This window comes from Fukomys damarensis, unplaced genomic scaffold (assembly GCF_012274545.1).
Source record: "Fukomys damarensis isolate Sample0158 unplaced genomic scaffold, DMR_v1.0_HiC HiC_scaffold_27, whole genome shotgun sequence".
NCBI lineage: Eukaryota > Metazoa > Chordata > Mammalia > Rodentia > Bathyergidae > Fukomys > Fukomys damarensis.
Window position 1 is genome coordinate 16,879,027 of NW_022900939.1, and position 14,615 is coordinate 16,893,641.

General features: G+C 42.2%; 1 protein-coding gene across 3 annotated transcripts in view; it reads right to left on the minus strand.

Annotated features, from left to right (window-relative positions):
* Tcp11l1 (t-complex 11 like 1) overlaps positions 1–14,615 on the minus strand; it is a 28,214-nt gene that overhangs the window by 8,682 nt on the left and 4,917 nt on the right. For all 3 annotated transcript variants that reach the window (XM_010612643.2, XM_010612644.2, XM_010612645.2), the window contains exons 3-7: positions 9,980–10,112; positions 7,972–8,092; positions 7,015–7,235; positions 3,100–3,236; positions 1,012–1,208 (exon numbers count right to left, since the gene is read on the minus strand). In XM_010612643.2, coding sequence (XP_010610945.1) covers positions 1,012–1,208; positions 3,100–3,236; positions 7,015–7,235; positions 7,972–8,092; positions 9,980–10,112 — 809 coding nt within the window. The remainder of the gene's footprint in view (positions 1–1,011; positions 1,209–3,099; positions 3,237–7,014; positions 7,236–7,971; positions 8,093–9,979; positions 10,113–14,615) is intronic.

The following is a 14,615-nucleotide window of genomic DNA, read 5'->3' on the forward strand; positions in this document are numbered from 1 at the left end:
GGTGGTGCCACTGAGCTAAATCCTGGGCCCTGAGAAGCACAGATTGGAAGCATCATACATCGCTCGGGGGACTGTAAAGTGATGCAGTGCTTTCTTAGTTGGTGTTTCCTCCAAATGGTAAGAGATGAAAATGTACACCCACACAAAATGGTGCACATGAAAGTTCAAACACTTGTACTCTACGGTAGCCCAAAGTGGAAACAACAGAAATATCCAGCAACTGATTCACACAAGGGAATAAATTATTCAGCCTCAAGCAGGAAGGAGATAGTGACACCCACTGTAACATGTATGAACCTTGAGGACATCATGTTGGACAATGAGCCAGGCACAAAAGAATGAATCTTTTATGATTCCACTCATATAAAGTACCTAAAGTGCTCAAATCTGTAGTCTGCAAGTAGAACTATGGTTGCCAGGGTCATGGAATAGGGAATTACTGTTTGTGTTTGGTTTTGTTGTTATTATTTGTTGGTTGTTCGAGACAGGGTCTCACTATGTAGCCCAGGCCTCGAACTCAAAGCAATCCTCCTGCCTCAGAGTCCCAGATGCTGGGATTACAGTAGTGCACCAGGGAATTACTGTTTAATGCTGCCGTACACTTAAAAACTTAAAATGGGTTGCATATTTAGGGGCAAATGAAGTCCTGATATATGGTACAACACAGATGAACATTATGCTTCATGAAAGAACCCAGAGGCCCATACTGTATAAATCCATTTACATCAGACACCCAGGACGAGAGTCTAAGCAGGCAAGAAGCTGGGGTTGGAGGGAGCAGAGCAAGGGCAAAGACAGCTGAAGGGAATAGGATTTCTTCTCAGGGTAACAAAAATCTTCTAAATTAAGCAGTGGTGGTGGTTTCATGAATCTACCTATATCCTAAAAACCATTGAGCCGCACACTTGAATGGGAGAATCTGTGGCAGCTGACATCCGAGTAATGCTATTCTTTCAGAAAAGCTCAGCAGCACACAGAGAAGTCTGCACAGTGGGGCCCAGGGGCACTGACCTCGGGGAAAGGCCTGCGGAGGTGGTCCCACTTCAGCAGCTTCAGGTACGCGTAGTTCTGGACGCAGACAGCGCTCGGAACAAGGGCACCCTCGGGGCCGGCAGCCTCCCCCTTGGCTGGCAGGGTGTGTTTGTACCTCTGAGTCATGAGGTCAGCAGAGGCTTCTTCGAGCCATTGGGTGACAAAGTCCAGAGAATCTGTAAAACAGAGCTGCAAACATTACTAGGCACCCAGCAGCAGCTTCTCGGAACTGCTTTGAGGAAGATCCTGGTGGTGTGATGCAGGGTAGAGAATGACTTCATGAACTTCCCGAATCAAATAAAACTCGTCCAAATCACAGCCCTGCCCATCACTGAGTCGTGTCAGGTAAGTCATCAGCTGAGCATCAGTTTCCTGGTGTAAAGGAATTTATAAGGTCCACCCAGCACTCAGCCAGGCCCTGCCACCACAGTGCTCCACAAACCTTCCTTCCCTGTTGTCCCTGGCCTGACCCTGCAGGAGAGGTAGCCAGAGGCGCTGATGACTCTGGCTCTGTGCAGCAGATGCTCCTGGACAGACTGATGGGATGAGGCCCAGCTAGAGCATGGCACGCAGTGCAGCCTCTTCTGTGGACCCGGTCTGACCGGGCCTCCTGGTGCTGGATGTGCACTCAGTGCATGGGAAGCAGTCAGGGAAGCCTAAGCTGGCTGTCATCTGCCGGCAGGCGTCCGAGAGCTTCTCAAGCTGAGTAGTGTAGCAGGTATCCCGAGGAAAGACCATGAGGACCTTGTCTGCATTAAAAGCAAAAAACGAACCTTCCAGGTCCTACAGGAGTTGCAGCTAGGCTGGCGGAGGCCTCCTTGAAAGCACGTGGGCTCCAAGGCCATGGCCGCCTCTCCGGTGTGCCTTTCTTCTCTGCCAGCACACCGACCCAGAGTCCCCGTTCCAGCTGCTGGGCCATCTGCCTCTGCAGAAGGCATTCTCCGAGGCCCACTAGCCTTGGAAACCTTAGCTTCCAAGTGGTGGACATCTTACACTCCAACCGACCAAGGACTGCACTGCGCTTCCGCTTCGGCAGAGCTCTCCACTGCACCCTGCTTCCGGGACCTGCCGCCGCTCCCGAGGCTCCTCTACCCAGGAGAGTGCTGCTGAATGTGCGCTGCACTGTCCTCTCTTCACTCCTCTGCTCTGTCCTTTCCTGACTCCTCCTGGCCCCAACAGCCCCTGACTTGGGTCTGGGACGGACGACCCGACTTTGTGGGGGCACTGAGGTAACTCATCAGGTCAAGCTACGCAGTGTTCCCAGACTGCACCCTACTGCCGGCAAGCTGGGGCTACCGAGAACTCATCGTAAACTGGCCCTGCAGACTGAAGTTCACTCAGAACTTCCTGACTGCCAATGCAGCGACCAACAACAGCACCTTAGAAATATAACACAGTTGTAGATTCTATAGTTTCCTTGTTCTCCTACAGTCACCTGAGAGGTTCATAAAAATGAGACTTGCCCTGGGAGTGAAACCACGTTTATGCAAACAGAACAGAAATAAAGCAGGCATGGCTGCGCATGTCTGGAATCCCAGCATTCTGAGGAGGCTAAGGCAGGAAGATCACAAGGTCAAGCCCAGCCTGAGCAAATTAGCAACTTAGTGAAGGCCCTGGTTTCAATCCCTAATACTCCCAGCACCCAAAACAGAACAGAAACAAAGTGAAATGTCTTATTGTCACAGGAAAAGAAAAATGAAATGAATGAGCATTCATAAAATTTGTCATGATTCTAAAACCAAGACCAAGAATATAATTTACCTCGCACCAGTGTTTTCATTTATAACAATCAAACAAAAGTTCAATTTGGGGCGCCTTCACCTTTTCATTCCTGCTCACATACCCTACCCACGCTGCTCTTGGCACGGAAGTGTTTTTTTCAATATGTAATGATTTAGATGCAGTCTCAACTTGTTGTCAGTCCCTGTCTAAACTAGACTATTCTGATCCATGGTTTTAGTTTTGTTTGAAAAAAGTACCATTATGCAACAAGCTACACCAACTAAAATGAAACAAAACACCAACTAAAACACACCAACAAAAGGTACCCCAGAGCACGAAACATACTTGGCTGCTTCTCCAGCAGTTCTTGAAACTTCTTCCTCTCGTACTCAACCGACTGCTGCATGAGGTGGGGTCTGATGCTAGTGACAGCAAAGTTGGCCATGTCCACCTTCATTAAGTCCAGCACGGCAAACATTGCCCTGCAAGAAAAGAGCCTCTCCTAAGCACACATGACAGGAAAACAGGTGAGCTGTTCATATCAGACAGGTAGCAAGAAAGTCTGGAAAGTTAAGAGAAAAACAGATGAAGAAAAATCAATTCAGAAATGCAAACATTAACCTAATGATAGGAGCAGTTTTCAGCTGCTTTCTGACCTCCCCTTCACCTCACCCTTGTCCCCTGAGTTCCCCATATTGCCTTGTGCCCAAAGAGAACACCAGGTACCTGCTCATTCCTGCAACGTGGAACAAAATGCCAACTCCCGAGGCAGCCACAGAGCAAGGATGGAGCCCACAGGCAAGGCAAGGGGCAGGCAGCTGGCCACCCTGGTCTTCACGTTCACATACTGTATCTTTCTTGAAAAATCAAAAGATTAGACAACCTGGGCCCACTTCTCATCACTGCCCAAATCAGCTGGAACTGCGAGGCACTGCTAGCTCCCTCAGACAGGGCACGCGCTGTCCCAGTCATTTTGTAGGTGAGCCACATTGGGGACTGAACTCAGAGCGTTATACACGCCAGGCAAGGGCTCTACCATGGAGCTACATCCCCCATCCTTTGTATATATTTTTTTTTTAAGTTTTGTTAAACCACCCAGGCTCACCTGAAACTTGCAATCTTCCTGCCTCAGCCTCCTGAGTAGCTGGGATTACAGGTGTCTGCTCCCAAGCCTGGCGCAGTTCCTTTACTCTATGGTGGGAATCTGACTTTGCTATAAGATATTTCCTCAAAGGACTTTTCCAAGAATTCCCCGTTTACCTTGGCTAGATTGTAAACTCTTACTATTTTACTAATAACGTCCAACACCACATCTAGCGCATAGGAGGGATAAATGAAAGCTTCCTAAATGAATGAAAAAAACCCAGTGACTGTTTTTAGATGGTCTTTTCAATTCTACTTCTAAATTCTTAAGTAAATTTATAATGCAGGGCTTCTTCCCCTGTCCCCTAGTACTGAGGAACACACCAACCTTTGCATTAAGCTACATCCTAGGGGCTGGGGATTTAGCTCAGTGGTTCCGCTGCATGCCTCACAAATGCAAGGTCCAGAGTTCAATCCCCAGTACCAAAAAAAAAAAAAACATAGAAAGAAAGAAAAATCATTTTTAGGGCCAGGGATTTAGCTCAGCGGATCGGTGGCCTGCCTCGCAAGCGCAAGGACCCGAGTTCAATCCCCGATTAAAAAAAAAAAAAAAGCTACATCCTAGTCCTTTTTAAAATTCTGTAGTTTAAGACAGGGTCTCATTAGGTTGGTAAATTGGCTAGGCTGTAACTTGTTATTCTCCTGCCTCAGCCTCTGAGAGTGCTGGGGTTACTGATGTACGCCACCTTACCTGGCAAGAACATTTTGCTATGTACTGTAGAAATGAGAGAATATGCTATCTTTTCTCTTTTAAAATATCAAAAAAGCTAGAAATAAATTCTTTCCTCATAAAATTTTTGAAAAACAACTTGGTAGTAATATGCAATGAAGTCCGAAAACTGCTGAGACCCTAACACTGTAATCCCATTCCAAGAATCAGTCACAAGTGGTGGTGAACATGTGTACCAGCACTGCGGGAGGCTGAGGCAGAAGGATCACAAGTTTGAGCCCAGCCTAGGCAAATTAGCACTTAGAGAGGCCCTACTCAAAATAAAACATAAAAACAGGGTGGGGACATAGCTCAGAGTGAAGGCCCTGGCCTCAAGCCCCAGTACCACATACACACATAAAAATCATGTTTGGAGCCTGCTGTGGTAGCACTGAGGGAGGCTGAGGTGAGAGGCTGGCAAGCTCGAGTCCTACATGAGCAATTTATCAAGACCATGTCTCAAAATAAAAAATAAGTAAATGAAAAGGGCTGGGATGTAGCTCAGTAGTGGAGTACTCCTGGGTTCCACCCCCAGTACCAAAAAGAAAAAAGAATTGATCTTTAGGAAATAACCTAAAATACAGAAAAAGTTTTGTGCACAAAGAATTCACTGCATGGTTAAGCAGCTCACAATTATACACAATTTAATTGTCCTTCCTAAGGGAGAAATTGATTCTGTCTATGCAAATAAATATTTTGCAGCCACTGAAAATGCTTATGGATAGTTTAAAAAATGATTATGAAGGACATCTTGTGATGCTGAAACTGTTCAGTATCTTAAATGTAGGAGGGGACACGCGAACTTACACTGATGATAAACCTGTATAAAAGTTCACACAGATAGATATACAAACAAGTACACGTAAAACAGCAAATCTACCTCAACCAGCAGACTGTACCAGTGGCAGTATCCTGGCGGCAATACTATACTGCAGCTTTGTAAAACATTACCATTAGGGGAAACTGCTAAAGTGTACTAAGTTTCTTACAGCTCCACGTCAGAATATTATTATATCCATAAAGCTTGCAATAAAAAATAAATGATTAGAACAGAAAAAGTCAGACCCGTATTGCCCACCCGGGAGTCTCCTCAGGTTTAACTGCACATCCAGACTCCCGAACGTGGAAACATCATTTGTCACATGGCCTGCCCGCAGGGTGACACCAAACATCTTCTGAGCAAAACTCCAGTTACAGCCAGGAGCAGACCACCAAGACACAGGGACAGCCACGTCCAAGTATAGCCACCCGGCTTAAAAGCCTTAGGTCCCACGGGAGCCAGTATGCTTCATAATCTCTACAGCTTCATACTCTACAGCATGGCTTTGAGGGGCTCCCTGAGGGCCATGCCGTCATAAAAGTCACCCCAAAGTTTGGGGCCTATCCCTTATTTATAGTGCATTCTTTCTTTCAGTCCAAATGCCATGTATGACTCAGAGGTCACTTTCCTTGTAGACAACATGGCCTACAATCATTTTGACAGATAATATCTTTACGTGTTTACAAGAAAACTAAGCTAAGCAGTTAACCAAAAGTCAACTCCTTTTACTGGGCATGGTGGTGCACTGCTGTAGCCCAGCAGCTGGGAGGCTGACACAGGAGGAATGCTGCAAGTTCCAGGCCAGTCTAGGCTACACAGTGAGTTCAAGGCCAGCCTGAACTATGTAGTGAGACCATGTCTTTAAAAAATCAATAAAATATAATCTTCAAGTAGCATCATGTCATTCCATTAGTTAGTATAAAAATGACAAGAACTTTATCACACCATATATTTAAAATTAAATATTCAGGGGGCTGGAGGCATAGCTCAGTGGTAGAGCACTTGCCTAGCATGCACAAGGCCCTAGGCTCAATCCCTGGCACCACCAGAAATAAAGTTAATATGGAGTATATGTTAATACACATGTTAACAGGATTATATTAATATTAGATTTCTTTAACATTTTGGCTATATTGTGAATGAAAGAATGTCCACATTATTAGGAGGTAGTTCTTGAAATATTTGAGGGTAAAATGTCACAGTCTGTCAATAAGCCTCAGACAGTTGGGGGGAAAGGTACATTCATGTATATGTGTATAAAACGATAAAGCAACTGTGAAAAAATGTGAAAACACTGGTCGATCTACATGGAAGATACATGCTGACTTAGAATTTTTAAATATATATGTATGTGTGTGTGTGTGTGTGTGTGTGTGTGTGTGTATGTATATATATAAAATGAAAACAGTGATGGTAGCTTTTATATGGTAAAATTATGGGTAATTTCCTCCATTCTCCTAATTTTCAGTATTGTAGATGTTTGCTTAAAATTTTTTTTTAATACCTAACCACTTAGACTTCAGGAAGTTTAAATCTGAAACAGGTTTTGCATTTAGGTGCACTGAGTTCAATCAACACACTTCCATACCTGAAAAGGGGCACTATTTCCTTAATGTCCTTTAGTTTCTTAACTTCCTCATCTCGAGCAGGTGCACACAGTGTCCCCATCATGCCAATAATGAATTCGGCCAGCCTAGAAATGTCTAGGGCTCCATTTTCTGCTTCCTGCTTTATTAGATCCAGATCCAAGACTTCTGTTATCTGGTTTCTCAGTCTAGTGTGACCAGGCAGCAAGAAAGATAAAAGTGTCTACAAGAGAGCACAGCTAAGTTTAATCAAAGTTTCTTAGTTAAACATTGTTTTGGATTATACATGAAAGAATGTATAACTATACAAATAAACCTTTAACCAACTGCCACTGAAAGGCTATACATATTCTAACCTCTCATTCAACAAATCTACAGAAAAATGTCCTCACGGGTTTATTTATTTATTTATTTATTTATTTCTGGTACTGGGGATCAAACTTGGGACCTTGCCCTTGCGAGGCAGGCAATGGAACCACTGAGCTAAATCCCCGGCCCATCACAGGTTCATTTAGCATAGCTGCTAAAGTTTCTATTTAAACTCTAGGTACCAATCACCTCCATACAAAAAAACAAATGTTGATAATGGGAAAAGAAGAACAAATTTATTAATGTGAATCTATGAGGCAACTATTGGTTCCAATTTCCACAGATATATTTCTTCTTTAAGACTAACTATGGCTAAAGGTATCACAAAAAAAAAATTCCTACCACCCAAAACCTCCTCTATCCCAAAGACCGAATCACTTTTTAGCCAATATAAATAGAATATATCCATACCTATTAATATTTTGTAAATAACCTGTTTCATAAAATATTTTTTGTTGTTTTTAAGACAAAAATAATCCATATTTCTGCAAGTAACTTGGCTTCTTCATTCTTCCATTTCTTTTAAATGCTCTCTCCGGAGCAGTAATACTGCAAAGCTGGATAAATACTCCACAATACACTTGGCTCACCTCCTTGATCTCTCCCACAAGTTTGATGGCATGGTCATACGTCGGGGGGTTTTCACTTAGCTGGACACTCAGACAATCCCAAAAAGCTTTATGTACAATCTCCTTGACTCTCTTCTCCAAGCTAGAGAAATGGGGGTAGGGGCAAAAAAAGTCTCAAATCAATTTTTAAGAACACAGATCCTATTGGTTGGGGTAATAAATCTTAAAAACGATAAGAATCAAGAAAAGATTTCCCAGACATATTTAAACTAATACATACTTTATTTTAAGTTAGCTATTTTTTTCAATAAGTACCTTATTAGAAACAATAACTTTCAACTAATTGTAGTGGCCAACATTAGTCCAATTAATAGCATGTAACAGTGGCATATGATAAAAAAGACTATTGGAAAATACAGGTCTGCTAAATTTTACTCCTGTTATCTGCAAGTTTCCTAAAATATGCACAATTAAGTAGTATAGTTCAGCATGTAACAAAGAACTTTGGTCCCTAAAATATCCTATTCCCATATGATATATGGGACAACTGCTTAACTAAGTACCAAATTGTAACTACTTATAGTGTCTCATTAAAACCAGCTTTCGGCCAGGGATGTAGCTCAGTGGTTCCAACCCCTGCCTTGCAAGCACAAGGTCCTGAGTTCGATCCCCCATACCAAAAAAAAAAAAAAAAAAAAAAAAAAAAGAAAAAGCAGAGGCACAGAACAGGGCCCCTCCTCTCTCTAAAACCAGCTTTCATGTCCTAAGAACAAGTACTTCTCATTTTGTTTCGGAGAAGCTAGGGCCTTGCATATGCTAAGCATACACTCTACTGTTAAGCACAGTCTGCAACTGAGGTACATCACCAGCACAGTTCTTCACTGGGAAGGTACTCTCTTTGCAGATATATAAGTAATATATGTAAAACCATATGCTTGCTGGGCATGGTGGTGCATATGTATAATCCCAGAACTCAGGAGGCTGAGGCAGGAAGACTGCCTCGAGTTTGAGGCCAGCCTCATCTACATGGTAAGTTCAAGGCCATCCTGTCTCAAAAATAATCACAAAACAACAACAACAACAACAAAAAACAATGTAGATGCCTCCCATTGGAGACACTAGAGCTTGCCAACCTAATAGCCATTTCTCCTTTATTAACAGAATGTCAGTGTTTTACAGGGGAGCACAGTTGCCTATGAAAATCAATTATGACTGATCTAATAAGACCATCATGTCAATTCCATTCCCATAGCATGTGACCAAATCTCATTAGCAAAACACTAGAGAAAGTCTGCTTCATGACTCCAGAGAAAGATGCTCCTTCCTAACAAAAAGAGAGCTCTGTTCTACCCAATGTTTTCCCTTTTGCTTAGAACGCAGGCATATGGTAGATGCTTGGGAGCTGCAGCACCCATTCTGCAACCATTAGGAACAGATCAGGAGAGCGACAGAGATCAATCCTGAGTCCTGACATCAATGAACTGCTGAAATAACGGCAGCTACATCTGTATTTCCTTGATACCAAAACATTCTTTTTCACATTTTAACATCCTTAAAATAGAGATCTTTCTTAAAATCAGTGGCATTTTTACAATGACATGGAAAGGCACACCTCACAATCAATAGGGTTTTTAATTTAAGAAATGATACTAGGGATACTGAGAATAAATCACAGCCTTTGTATTCATGTATTCTAGAGAAACATGCAAGTCAACCAAGGGCTACACTACAATGGGATGGTTACCAAGAAACGAATGAACCAAGGTAACAGATGAGGCAGCTAAATCCTACGAAGTAGGGAGAAGTTTACATCAAAGATTTTCCAGATTTTCAGACCCTTTATCTGCATTTTGAAGGGTCAGAGGCCTTGAGATCCACTTTCAAACTCTAGTAATTCCTAGTATGGGAATTTTTTAGTAATACAGTACAAAGGAAAAATGCACTCGATTGGCATCAGCTGAAAGAAACATTTCCAGGACCAGGAAACGCCAGCATTCTGCTAAACAAGACAACTCACTGACCACCTTACCTGTCCTCTGGTAGTTCGACTGGCTTAATCCTAAAGTCTCCATTTACCACAATTTCATGGGCTAGAGCCATGTTGGTGACTCCTTTTGCTGTCTCCAGAAGTTCTTCTACTGTTACAAATCGAGGAGGACTAGCTGCAAGAAAACCCCAAGGTAAGCAATCTGCTTCTTTAGATTAGAATTTCCACGAAAATTTCCAAGACACTGGTTCTGGTACCAGGCAGTAACTTCAGTTATGCCTTTCTTAAAATATGCTTTCAAATAGCAAAAGAATTTTACCTTTTGCATTTTTTTAAAATCCTAGAATGCTAGAGGCAGGGATATTTGCAATACTCAAAATATCTGGTTTTTAGTCAGATGAAAGATGACTATATTATGTGGTCAATGAAAAAGTATTACAGTAAACTGGAATTCAAAATCTTAAGTTATAGATGCCCATTATCCCAAGAAGCTAAGAGTTTATGTTCTAACACTTCCTGTCTATCTGCTTCCTGTCTATCCCTAAAAGAAAAAAAAAAAGGAGACAACAGATTTAAGATCTTCTCCTTTGCTTATAGTGGCAGTGTATTCTTGCACTACCACTACCACTATGCCATGAATGCATCTCTCCAAATTAAAACAGCAATTTTCTTAGGACATCAGATGTGTTTAAGCAATGCTAACCCCATAGCCTGTATAGGACACACTAAGAACGAGAGCTCTGTGGCTTATACCAATGAAGAGAACAGGTGTGTGATACAAGAATTCCATATAATGAAGGCCCACTGAAACAAAAACTGAAAAAGTCATCTTGATGTCTTACTTTTCCACTGCCCCGCTAAGTCCTGTAGATTTTTTTTTTGGTACTGGGGATCAAACTCAGGACCTTGTGCTTGCGAGGGAGGTGGAGGCACCACTGAGCTAAATCCCCGGCCCTCAGCCTCCCAGTTTTTGAGATTACAGGCATGTGCCACCTCTAGACTATGTTGAGTATGACCTTGAACAAATTACCTAGTGTTTTCAGGGTGGTGGTTTCTTATAAGCAAAAAGAAGATAGCGAACTAAAGGACTTTTGTTGTTTTGTTTTTGTGGCACAGGGGATTGAAACCAAGGTCTCACACAGGCCAGGCAAGTGCTCTACCACTGAGCTATATCCCAGCCTGTTTTTTTCTTCAGTAGGTAGTCGGATCATACAGCACTGATACTCATCAGCAGACTGATCCACAGGTGAGCTCACAGCTGAAGTGTTGTTAGGAGGTGGGGCCTGGCTGGAAGAGTTGTGTCCCTGGGGTTTGCCCTTGGATGGTGCCTCCCCAGCTCCTGCCTGCTCTCTCTGCTTCCTAGCAGCCAGCAGGTGAGCAGCTTTCCTCCACCTTGCCCTCCGCCAACCATTTCTGCCCTGAAGCCAGCCCACGACGGACTACAACCCCAAAACCACAAGCCTTCTTACAGGGTCCAGGTATTGTGTGCCTGACTAAAACACTACTTAAAATCAGACTTATGACAGGAGGTATCTGATCAAGAAAGACAAAAGTTACAATTCTAAGATATGTCAAGATGTGTTACAGATCTACATATAGAGGAATTATTCACTGCATATAAATTATAGGGTTGTGGGATTTTGAGGGGGTTTTTGTCTGAGAGCTCTAAAATTTATCAACTTCATAAATGAGAACTTATAAAGATGCAATTTAGTAAACAATGCAACTTCATGTTAATTTATATAGAGAGCATCAGTTATAATAAGAGCCATGAAAATGGTAAGGTTACACATATTTTTCCATGAAGTTTATTATACAATAGAAAGCTAAACAGCTTGTGGAGCATGGTGGCGCAGGCCTGTAATCCCAGCACTTGGGAGGATGTGGCACGTGGATCACTGAGAGTTCAAGGCCAGCACTGGCTATATAGTGAGTTCAAGCCTAGCCTGAACTGCACAGCAAGATTCTGCTGAAAAAAAAAAAAAAGGAAAAGGAAAGCTAACCTGCAGCTGAAGAGGCCCTGGGATCTGAGACATCTAAACACTCTAAAGAGATGCTTCTGGTCACACAGCAGATGGGGATTAGCGGAGGGCAGACAGCAACTATTACCCAACAGCTACCACACAGGAAGCATGATAAAGGGAGGGCAAAAGGTATCCAAAGTACTTATTACACTGGATGCAAATTGCTTAGCCATTTGTCTTCCTCACTAGACTTAGAGGAATGAGTGACACTGAGTTTTTACATATATAAAAGTTCTAGTTATGCACTTGGCAAATGTAAAAACTCATTGTCCTCCATACACCTAAGAGTGACTGGGATCCACTAATTTAACCCATTAATTAAACTTCACTCAGTAAATTAAAGCATCTAGTTAAACTCATAATCTGTAGACCAGGAGAAAAAGCAAAGAAGCCAAAAGGAGCACCTGAGAGTACTGACTTAAAACTCATTTTAGTATGTCCCCATATTAGTCCATTTTCCACTGCTAAAGCTAAATATCTGAGGCCAGGTACTCTGAAATGAAAGGTTTATTTAGCTAAGAGTTTTTGAAGGTGCAAGAACATGGCATCTGCTCAACTACTTAGGGCCTCATGGCAGACAGCATCACAAAGGCAGGAGCGACTGTACAGAGATTCCATGGCCAGAAAGGAAGCTACAGTGAGACTGAGGGGCTGGGCTTATTCTACCTATTTCTCAGGAACTAACTAGGGTTCCACAGGAACTACACCGACCCCTTCCAAAGGCAGTGCCCCTCAATGGCCTAACCACATCTTCAAGGTTCTACCACCTCAAGATCAACACAGAAAGCTAGGCATGGTGGCACACACCTGTAATCCCAGCACTCTGGGAGGCTACGACAGGAGGTCCAGAAGTTCAAACTCAGCCTAGGCAATTTAGCAACTTAGTGAAACTGTATCTCAAAGTAAAAATAAAATGAATTTTAAAAGGCTTGAGATGTAGCTCATTGTGAAGGCCCTAGATTCAATTCCCAGTACTGTAAAAAAAAAAAAAAAGTCACCACACTGGAGACAAAGCCTATAAAATAGGAACCCGTGATAAACAAACCACATCCAACCATAGCAGATTTCTATTAGACTTTAATGAAAGCTCCCATTATCTTCTTCCTAAAAAATGCATATACATTACATACAAATGTCACTATACTTTTTTGGCTATTCCTGGATCTTTTAAAACTTGATCATAGGTTCCAGGATAAATACTCTTCTTAGTGATATAACTAACACAATCTCAACTTGGTCTATTGTTCAGCTAGAATTGGGTGTCATGTGATGGGACTGGTAGAACGACAAAGGCAAGAACATTAATCAAAGAAAGCCTGAACATAAAACAAAAGTCCTTCTTTATAATATACTATGAACAATAATACAGTTGTGTGAAACACCCTATGTTAGTCAGCTTTCTGTTACTGTAACAAATGCCTGAGTTAAATCAACTTAATACATGAAAAGGTTTATTTTGGCTCACAGTTTTGGAAGGTCCAGTCGATGACCAGCTGGATCCATGCCTTTGGGTGAGTAGTGAGGCAGTACATCATGGCGGAGAGAATAAGGTAACAAAGTTGCTTGTCTCACAACCAGGAAGCAAAAAGGGGGACGTGGAAGGAGGTACGGTACTTATATCTCCCTTAAGGGCATGGCCCCAGTGACCTCAACTCTAAAAGGTGAGGTACCACCACCTCAAACTTCTAAAAGTTTCCACCAATTCCCAGTAGTGTCCAAGGCTAGAAACCAAACCTTTAACACGCAGGCATTTAGGGGTCATTTCAGATCCAAACTATGGCACCTCCACAACACATTACAGCAATCAATCCTGCCACCATAAATGCAACAGATGAAATAATACTAGTAGCAGTAGTAGTAACAACCACTAATGTTTACTGAGCATTTATTATGTGCTGAGCATAGTTCTAAGTGCTGTATGTGAATTAATTTTATCTTCACAGCCACTCCAAAAGATAGGTGTATTTAAGACCTAACACATGCACACAAGATCATGCTCTTAATAGCCTGTTTTCCCAGACACAATTTGTCCTAGTAGTAATTTGTTAAAAGTAGTTGTGATAATAAATCATAATAAGCTGGGGATTTAGCTCAGTGGCTCTGCCGCCTGCCTCACAAGCACAAGGTTGTGAATTCAATCCCCATTACCAAAAAATACATAAAAATTAAAAAGTAAATCACAATAAAATGGGGTCCACTAATGTTTGCTCTAATACTATGTAGACAAATAAATAACCCAGGAAGAGCTATGATCATTTTAGAAGAAACCCAGCTCAAGATCCAAAAATGTTTGCACTTCTTCCAAATATGAAGAATTACTAATCATCTGTACTTTAGAGAGATAACATCAATACTGACATTCTTAGACTATGACACTCCCACTTAAAAATGTTTAGTTTTGGACTGACTTCAAAAAGCTTGCAGTGGGGGGATTTAGCTCAGTGCCTCACAAGCACAAGGTCCTGAGTTCAAACCCTGGTATTAAAAAAAAAAGCTTGAGTATTGTATTCTTAATAAAAGAAGTGAGTTGGTGGAACTGTTGGGAATACGCTGAAATTGCTCCCTTTCACCTAGAAGCTTGCTCCTGCCAGGGGTCATCACATTCATTCAGCAAACTAAAGCCCTTCACCTTTTTTTTTTTTTTTTTTTTTTTG